The following is a 13112-nucleotide window of genomic DNA, read 5'->3' as shown; positions in this document are numbered from 1 at the left end:
ACAGGCGTTAAAGAAAATTTACAATGATTCAACTTACCCCATGTTACAACCCCCGTCTCCCCTACTGTGGGTCTATAGTCTATTTTTAAAGATTTGATAATTGATATGTTCATATTCAGAAGTATTGTATATTCCTTTATATCATATATTTCCCATGATTATAGGTTACTTCTAAATTCATTGATTGTACTCTCCAAAACAACATTATTTTCATAACATTTAAAGGACAAGTCCACCCCAACAAAAACTTGATTTGAATAAAAAGAGAAAAATTCAACAAGCATAACACTGAAAATTTCATCAAAATCGGATGTAAAATAAGAAAGTTATGGCATTTAAAATTTTCGCTTATTTTCAACAAAATAGTTATATGAACGAGCCAGTTACATCCAAATGAGAGAGTCGATGATGTCACTCGCTATTTTTGTTTTTTATAGTTTGAATTATACAATATTTCAATATTTACGAATTTGACGATTAAGACCTCCTTGCCTGAAACACAAAATGTTAAAATAATGGAATTCCACGTGTTCAGGGAGGAATGAAACTTCATTTCACATGACAATGACGAGAAAATAAAAATATTTCATATAATAAAATACAAAAGAAACAGTGAGTGAGTGATGTCATCAACTCTCTCATTTGGATGTAACTGGCTCGTTCATATAACTATTTTGTTGAAAATAAGCCAAACTTTGAAATGTCATAACTTTCTTATTTTACATCCGATTTTGATAAAATTTTCAGCATTGTGCTTGTCTGATTTTTCTCTATTGATTCAAATCAACATTTTTCTGAGGTGGACTTGACCTTTAAACAGAAAACTGTTTCCTATTTCTTCTTTTAATCTGCATAAAGAATAACCTAACACTTTATTCCAAGGGGGAAAAAAGACTTATATAGCAGTATGCAATAAAAGTCTAATGCAGTCAAACAACTATTCAACTTTCTTAATATTTTAGTATGGTTAGTTGACGAGAATAATGTACAAATATGTACACATTTTTTCTCTGAATTTCCCATTTTGATTTACCAGTAGTTTTTACTCAGTCACAAAGCCTTAAATGTAGAAGAACACAAATGGATTGTTTTACATTCTTCAGATGACCCTTTATTTTTCAATCATTTTCACATTAATGTACTGAATTGATTTAATTAAAGTTCAATATACTTTTAATTTCCTATCTGATTTATTGCTAATCAACACTTTCATTACCCTTGGATAAAATATGAACTAGAAATGGTTTTTCTTGGACTTGTCATCAAATTCAAAACCAATTAGAATCATGTTTGAACAAAGAAGCAGTTGGTATTTCAGTTTTGTGTTGACATTGATTTCTTTGGAGTAGCCACGGTAGCTATTTGAATATTCTGAAAGTTTGAAGTACTTTGTCATGTATTTCCTGGTCTTGCATTTCTTGGAAGAGATACTTTTTATGGTATTCATTTCATAGTTAGAAGGCGTGGGGATTATTATTGATGTTATTCTTTCTTGTTCGATAGCTACACAGATGATCTGATATTAGGTTGTGATCCAGCACATAGCAGAGAGTCTTCTCATTTTAAGTCATCAAATCATCCTGGCTGCTATGAACTTCAATGTTTGAGCAATGATAACAGGAGATTCTTCATGTTCAAGACACTTCACAAGAACAGTTCATGTTTTCAGCAGTCAGTATATCCCCACTTTTGCATATTTGCATATTAGTCTTGTTTAGAAGTCAGTTAAGACACATGCCGTCCAGTCTTGCTGGTGTCCTATGGATAAGTTCTCCCTTGTAGAAAGAGGAAACATTTCAAGATAGTGAAGCAGGTTTAGAAATGGGAGATATTTTTATCCAATAGCTGATCATTGTTGCATCTTTGATTTGAAAGAATATTTGAAATTTGTGTGATAAAACTAATTTTGCTAGTTTGTTGCTGATATTTTTTCCAAGCTTTAGTCTCTGCTGTATTTCATATTTTCATAGTCATGTATGTATTGTTTAGACTTTCTCAGTATTAGCAAATGTGTTGTGAAATGTCCTCGACACACCCTCATTCTCAAACGGAAATGATAGATATAGGAAAAATGCACATGGCTTTATTGGTAAATGGACTTGCGGTGTTCAAGGTAAAATGTCAAGTTTGAAGGACCAGTGATATTCCTTTGATATTTTGTATGAGATCAGTGGCATTTTTTTCTTGAAAATAATAATAATATTTTTAATTTATATGTTTTTTGCCAAAGGATGCAAATCAAAAGTATATAAACCTTGATTTAGCTCGAGCTACCACTTCATCAGTAGTTTTCATCGCATTCAAGGAATGAATTGTATCCATTTACCTCACCTGGGCTGAGTGCAGCACAAAGTGGATCAGTTTCTTGCTGAAGCCATATCAGGGCTGAGACTCGTACCCTTGACCCTCTGTTGGAAAGACGAGAGTCGGAACCACAAGACCATGAGAGGCATGAATAATACAAATGTTAGAAAACTTTAACTTATTATGTCTGTGCTTATATCATTTCAGATTCCAACCAGCATATCTTCTCTTCATCTAGGAGCTGTGATTAAAGTGCAATGATGGTTAAACCGGTCAAGAAAAGATTTATCCAGGAATGGAAAATGACAGAAGCAGTTCAGGTATATATTTATGTATAAAAAAAAAACATTGTTTTGTAGCAATTTCAACAATTCACTCAGCAACATGCAGAAAATTTCATCGAAATTGATAACAAATAACAAAGTTATTGAATTTTAGTTAAAGTTTAGCAATATTTTGTGAAAACAGTCATGAATATTCATTAGATGGGCTGATGATGTCACATCCCCGCTTTTTCTTTTGTATCTTATTATATGAAATTAGGTTTATTTAAATTTTTTCCTCCAAGAACTAGAAAAATTGGATTGACAACTGATTAAGTGCATTAGATTTTTATTGACACTGCAACTTATTTCATTATAAGGGAGACATATTATTCACACAAGTATGAAATAATGAAATAATTATGATTTTATGTTATAACATAAGAAATCGGAAATTGGGGATGTGACGTCATCAGCCCACTTAATGAATATTCATGATGACTGTTTTCATAAATTATTGCTAACTTTAAACTTCAATAACTTTATTATTATCCGATTTTGATGAGATTTTGGGCATTTTGCTCAGTGAATTCTACTCTATGTATTAAGATATAAATATTTTCAGCCCGGACAATCCCTTTGGAATGAGCACAGAGAATTAAGGGTATGTCATTTAGCACAAGATCCTTCTCAAGCCGTGTATGAAATTTTGAGTTTACAAGCGATCTTAAACCACCCTGATCAAATGTCATCATTTTTCAGTTTCGATAAAGTCCTGTTTTGATAGATAAATAGAAACACTGGTCTCTGACTGTTTCTATGAAAACTGTACGACAACTTGTATCTGTTTACAAGATTCATGGAATAGTGACAAGCATTTACTTTTGATATCTATTTGATGCAGCCTTAATAGATAGAGCATAAGCAGGTGAAAACAAAACTTGAAGTAAAGGCTGTAGAAAATACCCCCCCCCCCCAAAGAGAAAACAAACAAAGAATAAACATGAATAGAAACAATAACTTGTCTTTTTATAGCGGGAGCAAACAGAAACTGTAGTGGTTTACTGTGGCCTTTTGTCTCACCATTAGTTGCTGATTATCCTTGCCTACTTCCTTTTTGGGATGGGTTTATTTTGTGATATTTTTATTTTCATAGGAAAATATGAATAATTAGACAAAGTCACAACTAATTGAAATGGACCTGGTAAAAGATTCCATATATTATTGTACGCTTACCAGCTCTTTTAGGCTTGATACTTTTTTTTATTGATGACGAGACACATTGAAAATAAAAAGAAGTCTTTGCTTTTAATTCAAATGAGGCCTGGCTAAATTGGCTTTGTAGATGATATGGTCAGAAGGGGTAAGGGCTGGGGCGGCCACAACACCCTCCTGCTCGATCTTTTTTAAAACCTTTTCCAAGTTTAGGAAAGAAGCCTAAAAGAACGATTTAGGTGAATATCAGTGATTCTGTTAGTTATTCTTGGATTATTCGCATGATATAAACATGTCTTGATTTTTTGTAGCCTGTGATCTTATCCTTCAGATACGTATTCTGATTTACAAGATTAGGGACAGTGATTTTCCGTGATTGCGGAAAACGGACGGAATTCACGGAATCGGCTGTTTGAAACAGAAAGTGGCTTTTCAAACGGAAAATCACAGAAAACGTGTTTTTTCTCAAAATGCACAAAATAGCAACAGAAATTAATCCAAAATCCTCAACAAAATACGGATATCAACTGAAAAAACACGATCTCACTTTGCAACAACAATCATGACAACACATCGTAACTACACTCGAGTCGAGCCTCTCCATCACTCGATCGTATCCAAATTATTTTACACTTACGTCCGCATATAAGGCATAATATGGCCGTGTGTTGCTGCCCTCTGCGTTCGGTCATAATATAATGATCACGGTGATTCATCAAATCCAAAATGGTGGTATTTGGAAGTCGTCGACTGCTCAAAACGATGTCCGAAAAGTCCCCAAATCAGCGATAAAATCCCATTTAACAATAAAATAATGCTAATAATATGAAAGGTGAGAATGTATTCATCTTGATTATGTTTCTCTAAATAGTTTTTTAGCTCGAATCTCTTCGATTAAAATGGATTTTAAAGCGATGTTAGTACATTGGTAGATGCAAATTTTGAGCAGCGCTAGCATTTTGACATCGCTACTCGTTGCGTATTGGTTTTCTATGTAAACGGAATTGTCAATTTTTCTTGTACACAAAGTCTATGGGGACCGGAATTTCCGTTTTCAGACATGCTGAAACGGAATTTAAGATTTTTTGAAACGGAAAAGGCAATTTTTAGAAACGGAAAATCACTGTCCCTACAAGATACATGAAGAAGGAAATAATCTAATATTTGTGGGAGTTACAACTGAATCAAATTATTTCCAAGGAAATATGAACAATACAGGGACATTTTATAGATTCAAATTTGATTTTTCAGCAAGTTTGAGAAAAAAAATTTCAATGAGTTTCCCCCAACAATAAACCGAAACTTGCCCATTTTCCAAAACCAGTGATCAACTTGATGTTTAGGTAGACTCTTGGTCTTTATGGTGAGATTTTGTAGAAATTCTTGCTTTGTTCCCAACATGAAGGGAAATTAAAGAAAGCATGATAATGCATGAAGCTTGAAATAATCACCTACCAGAAGAAAAAAAACAGGACCACATAGTATACCAGTTGTCTGGCAGTTTTGAAGATTGATTGATTTCATTCAGTTGACTTACAAACAGCATGAAAAAGCTGTACACTCCAAACCATTTATTTTTCTGGAGAATGTTAGATGTATCAAAAGAAAATGATACAATATTCCTCTACCAGCATAAATTCAACCTGTGAGCATTTGAAATGATAAATTGTTGATTGTTAAAGGCTTCATTGGGTTAATGCATACCCTGCATTGAAAAAAAAGTATTATGACTACATGTTTATCTTTTTGGTTATTCTCTATCTCTCGTAATTTATATTCTCTACCTGTCTAATCTTTCATTTCAAGGTATTTTTTTTATTTTGTTATATTATCTGATTCAAATAAACAAATAAAAATCTATTATATGAATTTTAAAAGGAATATTATATACATAAAGTATCTAGGTAGCTAAAGTATATAAGCTCTGAAATGCTTACAGATTGTTATCATTTATCATTGCTTGTACACATCAATTCCATTGATTGTAATATCAATGAGTATGCACAAGACTAAGGAAAATGTTTTTTTAAAGGAATATCAAAAAGAAGCCAGGCTTTGCAAGCATGATAATGGTAAAGCATGAAGTTGATTTACTGTGACTTATTGAAAATGATAGAATCCATAGTGCGAGCTGAATCTATGATCTGGGGATGATAAACAACATGCTCACAATAATGGGCCCGTTGCATAAAATTACTGCTATGGTAACTATCATGAACTATCATGGTAATTCTGATCAACAGCCAATCGGAATCAAGGGATTTCACGCAAGTTATCATTGCATGGCAAAGTTACCATTATAGGGTTCCTAGCTCCAATCTACTTGTGGTCCTTTCAGAGACCAGTGTAGGAGGGCTAGACTCAAAACTCATTGCTTCTTTAATAGTATGAACTCTGTATCCTTTTCTCATGAGTGTTCTCTGTATGTTTAATGATGATGTCCTAGATCTTATAAAAAGCAGACTGGTTTTAACTAAAATTGTGCTTTTTGATATCAGCGGTACAGTGCCAGCAGCATTCTAGCAATTTCTTTCCATTTTGTTCTATTCCTTCACAGCCCAAAGAGAAGATACCAGAGCCCTCCCCTAAAGCTGTAATGAATCATGTTGAGAAGTATCCCCACACTTCCGCAGCCAATCTCTTGACCCAGCAATCGGTCATGCACCCTACCCACCCATTTCGCATTACAGCCCCCGGTGTTGCATGGGGTGCACCTCCTGGTGACCCCCATGTAGCCATGCGTAACCACTATGTTGAGCCCATGTACCTACATCATCAGTCCATCCCTAGATCAACGGGACCACCCAACGTCATCATCCGTCCACCAGAGAGGCAGAGCCACCCTACGATGATCAACCCGACGGACATCACAGGCTTACCCGGTCGTGGTGCCAAGCGTCCACAGATGCCCCAGGACATGGCTGCAGTGGAGGCCAAGGCAAGCAGGAAGCGGCGCAAACCAGAGGGCAAGACTGAACTTGTTATGAGTCCATTCCTGAATGGTGGCGTCAATGGCAGCGTGCATATCAATGAGAAGATTCCTCCAATCCAACCAATTATCTTAGACTTTGAGGTGCCCCTGCCGCCTATATCACCAACCAACTCAAATCCTGATGAAAAATTTGGAGGATCCAGGGGAGACAGTGGTGAAAAAAAGAGCGCTCAGGTTAGTTTATTATTATGTGCTTAATGTCATTGAATGTACTCAGAAAGTAATGCTTCTTCATCTTCTATTTGTTATATATATATACATATATATATATATATATATATATATAGTAAATAGTGGTAGTAAAATACGAGCTGTGATTGGCTGGATTTGTACCACGTGACCTCCCTTCAAAAAGTTATATTGTACATATGTACAATATAACTTTCGATTTTTGGATGGCAAAATCCATGATGGGGGGCTTAGATTAAGGGATCTATTTACTATAATAAATAGTGAACGTTCTATCATACAATATTACTGGACTATATGAACTCCAAATATAAAATTATCCCTCGTGCAAGCCTATTTCACCTCGGCCTTCGGCCTCGGTGAAATAAACCTGCACTCGGGATAATTTTATATTTGTCGTACATATAATCCAGTATATTGTACAATAGATTGTACACTATTTATATAATATATATAATATGTCTTCCAGTTATCAGTAAATTGTTTATCCCTGATTATTCAGTATTAAAATACCATGAATTCAGACAATCAGATTTCAAGATTATAACTTATGGTAAGCAGGTGTCTCTTTGTTTTTTGTTTTTTTATTCTTCGCAAGTTGCCACACTAATCATTGATTACACCTATTATTTGATTTTCATATGCAGGCCATGTCTCCTGTCCACTCTCCTGCCAGAGAGGATGAACCAAGGCATCATAATAGACATCCAAAACTTGCCGGTTTAGCTGATCGACAGCCATCCAAGCCAGGAAGTGACAACCCAACAAAGAACTCTCTCTTCAAAAAACCAGACATTGATCATTACAAGTCCAGTGTACAGACAGGTGGAACCCGTTGCTTCATCTGCCAAAACGCAATCATTCCCAATCCAAAGGACTATCCTGTTGCACCTAGTGGTCTTGTTATATGTACAAAGTGCAGAAAACTCGCAAAGTCTGGAAGTCCTGTAGCGATTGGCCCACCGCCCAAACTTCAAATACCCAGCAGAAATAACCAAGCACGGTCTCAACCTCAGCAGAGGATACCTCGTTCACCTGTCGCTAAATCTCCTGCCGCCAGCCTTACTCTCCCTCGATCACCACTCCCCCGATCACCATCTAGGTCTCCAGCTCCTACTTCCCCTAACCCAAACTCTTCACCTAGTTCTCCTGCAAACACTTTATCCGCTCCTAATTCTCCAGCTTCTACCTCTGGACTGTCTGTGCCAGGTTCACCACGATATTCTGCTCCAAACTCACCAAGGTATTCAGCACCGAATTCTCCAAGGAATTCAGCACCAAGTTCACCCGTTTCACGACCACCAGGTTCTCCTCTGCCAAAGCATCCCTCTATAGTAGTTTCACGATCTCCTTTTTTTAGTTCCAGCTCTCATTCACAGCCACCGTCTCCACATCCTATTGAATCTTCTAGTGGTAGAAGACACAGTATCAGTGGTACACATTTAGAGGTGCATGTTGGCACCAGTGCTTCAAAGGCATCTCCCACTGGCAGTATCGGTGCAGTAGCAAGCCCACGGTCGGGATCTACTGCAGATTCCCCTGCGTCAATGGAGAACTTGCATTTACCACCTGGTCGAGAAGGTGATGATACAACAATCCGTGCTCTACTGCAGCTTGGTCGCATGAAAGCAGACAGTGAACGGAGATCAGGGCTACATGGAAACAGAACTCTTGATCAGGGAGATCTTGGGTTGCCACAGAATCTTGCAGATATCTCCAAGTTAGACCAAGCTCAGCTGTTAGAATTACAGCACAGACTCAGATATGCTGGGTTGCCTAGCCGTTATTTTCAGCAAGATTCACAGGGATCTGCCAATCCGGATGATGTGGAGACAAAAGATTCAACTGGCCATCAGTTATCAAAGTCATTGAGTCCCAATAGTGCCAAGAGTGTGATCCAGTTAGGCTATCAAAGAAATGGACCACCCTTAATGAGATCAGAAGGTGTCGTTGGCACTGCTCTTCCTATTACCGCACTACCATCAACAACAGAAGATGCACCTTTGAAGATCAGTCGGGTTGCTCGCAGTGCTCAAGGTAGTATGGATCACAGGAATTCCCATTCACCTAGCGACCCTCAGAGTAGAATTGAAATGTTGCGTAGGACTGGGCGACAATGTGCTGCATCCCATTTTGAAAAATATGGAAAATACTACAAGAAGAATGGAAACAAGGCGAACACCATCATAGACCTGTTCCGAGACCGTTATTCTGTGTTCCAGTGCCACTGCTCCAGTAGTGAAGTGTTCTTCATCAGGTGTCCTGAATGTGATTTCATCTGTAACAGTATATTTGGGATGGAGCTTCATATAGCTGCCCAGAGACACGGTGAAGGTAGTGGACACCCCCCTCCGCAACCTCCATCCAATGATTCAGACTATGTGTGTGATGACCAATCTTGTAAGGATAGCAGAGCCGATAGTGAAGCTTCTCATTCTTCATTTGAAACCCAATCAGCAGACACAGAAGCTGAGGGATCAGTCAGCGGCTCACCCCCAAGAACTATCCAAGAGGTAACAACCTTTTCTCTTGTTCCCTCTTGATAATCAATTTTATTTACCATAGCATGGAATATGAAATTGTTTTGACCAGTCTGGTTCCTGTTTCATGAAGACTTGTTATGATAACAATTCCTATAACATTCCAAGTTCACTATTTTAGCCAGCCAAATTAAATGATTTCAGTCGCTTGAAACTGTGATTGCAATTTTTTTATCAACTAGTTTGAATGAAATGGGCCTCAGATCGTTAACATTTTCATAAAAAAGTATTTCAAAGAGGTAACCCCTTTTAGAAATGACTTTTAATAAGCAGAGGCATTAATTACAATATATAAAAATGTTTGAACAAATCTAATATTTTACTCTTTCATGTTGAGACTTGTTGAGACAAAGCTATGTCTCTACTGATACTCGGACAAAACTTTGATTTCATTTTTTTATTTTCTCTTGTTGAATAGCATTTGTGGAATTTGACTGGTTCTCAGCTTTTGTTGCCAGGTGCCCTCCAAAAAGAGAGAAAGAAAAATGATAACTACAACATTATTTTATTGTCTTCTTGTATCCCTCTGACCGTACAGAAAAAATGTTGCTAAGATTTGTGTGATCAAGCCATTTTACGGTTTCATAAAACTCTTCACAAAGTTCTTTATAATTGTGTGATCTACTTAAATATGTTAGGCTAACATATTATTTTTGGTTGCACTAATTTTAGTTTCAACCTAATTTGGCAACTTGAATTGCAGTTACCTTTTGGATCAATGTATGGAAAATAATGACATAGAGTATTCTTCCTTGCAACCTTATCTTTAGGTCTGTTGAAAAGTAATTTCATGAAAAATCTTTTGACACACCCTGATTTTATTGCATTGAATTCATTTATCTTCTATTAAAAAACATGCAAAATCAAGAATATACCAACATTACAAGTTTAAAAAATTAGACATTGTACTAAATTCAATGCAAAATACTTTGATTTTATATACATATTAGGAAAATTGGATGCCCATGGAAGTCGTATGCCTGTAGGGTTGCAGTTTGCTTGTAGTGTTCAACTTGCATGCCTCTTGTAAAACCTGGAATGTATTGGAAGAGTGTTCTTTTCTTCTTTATTAAAACAAAAAGACATTTAGCCTAAAACACATTCAGGCTTCCAAGGGTTATAATATTTTTTTTTCTTAATTTACTTGTATCCATGGACATGTATATTTCCTGAACAAGTAAGTATACATTATACGTAATGTATTTTGCATTATACAGGCATTTATTAATATCTCAGCTGAAATGAATTTGTTTAGTATGATGAAAGCAAAATTATAAATGATTGAATATTTATGCTGGTATTAGGGCTGCTTGGTCCTTCACTTTCGGGTTGTGGATTACTGTGCAACAATATGGTGATGCATAAACAATGTTCAAATTTTAAAGCAGAGTAAAGTTGGTTAGGCTTGACATGTTTGTGATTTCTTTGACCTTCATGAAAAGAATGTTTTGAATTTTCTGTTTTTGTCTAAAACGTTAAAATCTCAATTTTAGTACATTATCATTAGAGATTACTTTATATTGGTTATTAAAGTTTCAATGGCATGATATCTTTTCCTCTTCTTTTTCTTCCTTCAATCATTGTTTCTGCAGACCTCTCAAAATGTTTACAGTCCTTTACCTGGCAGTATTCCTGAACCTTGGCAAGTAGCCAGTCGTGCAAGATCTGGAAGTGGAGTGGTGGACCTTGGTTCTACTGTTCCACATGTCAACATCCCCCGACCTTTACCTCAGGGATTAGGGGAGCATCTGCTTCCACATCATAGGCCTGCAGAGCTTCCCAGCCCCCTGGATCTGAGTGGAAAGCGGTCAGCTGAGCAGTCACTCTTTGAGCATCGAGAAAGAAGCGGAAGTAGAGCGAGAAGAAGTCATGAAGGCAACGGTCCATTGGATCTGTCTGGCTACAAACACATCCAGACTCCTCACAGCCAATTTGTGTCCAGCCAGAGGTTGGGATCAGTTGGAAACGTGATTGAAAAGTCCATTTCTACAAGCATTCCCAGTCTTAGTCTATCAGACTCGGTTTCCCAGATACCACCAGGAATGCAAGCAGTGGGTGCCCCAGGTATTCCATTTGCCTGCAGTGCATCAACTGCAAGCACTTCTCAACCACCTTATCCAATTCCAACCATGCTCTATCCTTTATCAACTCTAGCAGGTACAATACCTCTCTTGACCCCTATCCAGTTCCAGTCAGCATCTGCACCACCAAGTCCAAACCACCCAAGGCAACTAGAAGTAGGCCAGCAAAGACGTTCCTCCTTCTCCTTAGCTCCACCGTCTGAAAGATCATCAAAGAGTGCAAGCCCTGCTCCATCGATGTCTTCACCTCAAGAACAGACACGTCAGTCACTGTCCATACCGCAGCAATCGTCACCCAAACCTTCCTCCCAAGGTGCTAAAGGAAAAGGATTGAGTTACCAAGGTGGCACAATCACTATCCAACCATCCTCTCTATCCTCATCCATTAATCAGAAAACTGTGACATTAGATTCCCAGTTCTCCCACTCTTCCCCGGCCACACCCCAAGGCTCCCGTTCCCCTCAGACCCCAATGCCAAGCTCACCCGCACCTCTTCTCTCAAGTACTGTTCAAGCTCAACCTGTCTTGGTCAAAAGTGAACCACAAAGTGATGAAGAAAGAGACAGAGTAATCCCAAGGTTTGGAAGGGATAAAGACACTTCAATCAACAAGGACGATGGGACAGAGGGTATGAGTGATACGCCAGCAAGTTTAGAGGGTAAAGATACTGATGCAGATAAGGACAAAGAAAAGGAACAAGAGGTAGAGAAATCTAGTGTTAGTCCAGAAATCCCATCCTCTTCACACACCAACACCATCCCACCTGTTCAGATAAAAATCGAATCAGAAAATTAGAAGACGTAGTTGATTATACTTAAGGTTGCCCCACTGTGGTGTATAAAACTCTCTCATAAATACAAATTGTGCTTATATTCAGGTTTAAAACAATATTGTCTTTCTAAGCATCAAGAATTACTTGACTTATTTCATTCGTTTCAAGTGACGGGGGCATTGGAAATCTCCACTAAATTGTTCTTCCGTATGATCACTCAAGGTAATACCAATACAGTCACTCCATGAACTTTCAATATTATGCATATTGTACTCACATCACTGTTGAAATGTGCAGAGCTCATATGGAAGGTGAATATGAACAAATAGACTACTTTGTAAATTCCACTGCGGACTGGAGCTTAAGATCAATACTGGATCAAAAGAGTAGTGTGTGTCTGATTGAGAATTATCATGTGTCAAGCACCGGGTAATCATATTCATGTGGAACTCATAGAGGGACTGTAAAAGAACAAATATGCATTTCCATTAAATGCTAGCTTGTAATTTAAGTGAATGCAACATCAATGCACAGAATATATATAATTGCTGTTTTAAAGATTATTGTGTGCTCTATATGGAGTATGCATTAAGAAGGCTGTTTCATTTTTTTTTAATTGTGTGGTAGATGGTTGCTTGCAGTTTATATGATAGACATCTTGTAATCACCACCCATTTTGAGCTGTTGTGATGGTTGTATATGTATATAACATATAAATATACATATCAATATATATATAAAGATATAGATTATCTC

General features: G+C 37.1%; 1 protein-coding gene across 4 annotated transcripts in view; it reads left to right on the top strand.

Annotated features, from left to right (window-relative positions):
* LOC121429656 overlaps positions 1 to 12692 on the top strand; it is a 61780-nt gene extending 49088 nt beyond the window's left edge. For all 4 annotated transcript variants that reach the window (XM_041626806.1, XM_041626831.1, XM_041626814.1 and 1 more), the window contains 4 exons: positions 2512 to 2624; positions 6340 to 6948; positions 7611 to 9476; positions 11096 to 12692. In XM_041626806.1, the coding sequence (XP_041482740.1) occupies positions 2562 to 2624; positions 6340 to 6948; positions 7611 to 9476; positions 11096 to 12379 (3822 nt within the window). In that variant the 5' untranslated portion in view covers positions 2512 to 2561 and the 3' untranslated portion in view covers positions 12380 to 12692. The remainder of the gene's footprint in view (positions 1 to 2511; positions 2625 to 6339; positions 6949 to 7610; positions 9477 to 11095) is intronic.
* Positions 12693 to 13112: the final 420 nt, after the last annotated feature.

Source organism: Lytechinus variegatus, chromosome 1 (genome assembly GCF_018143015.1).
Source record: "Lytechinus variegatus isolate NC3 chromosome 1, Lvar_3.0, whole genome shotgun sequence".
In the NCBI taxonomy this organism is placed as follows: Eukaryota; Metazoa; Echinodermata; class Echinoidea; order Temnopleuroida; family Toxopneustidae; genus Lytechinus; species Lytechinus variegatus.
This window is presented reverse-complemented; position numbering and strand designations above follow the sequence as displayed.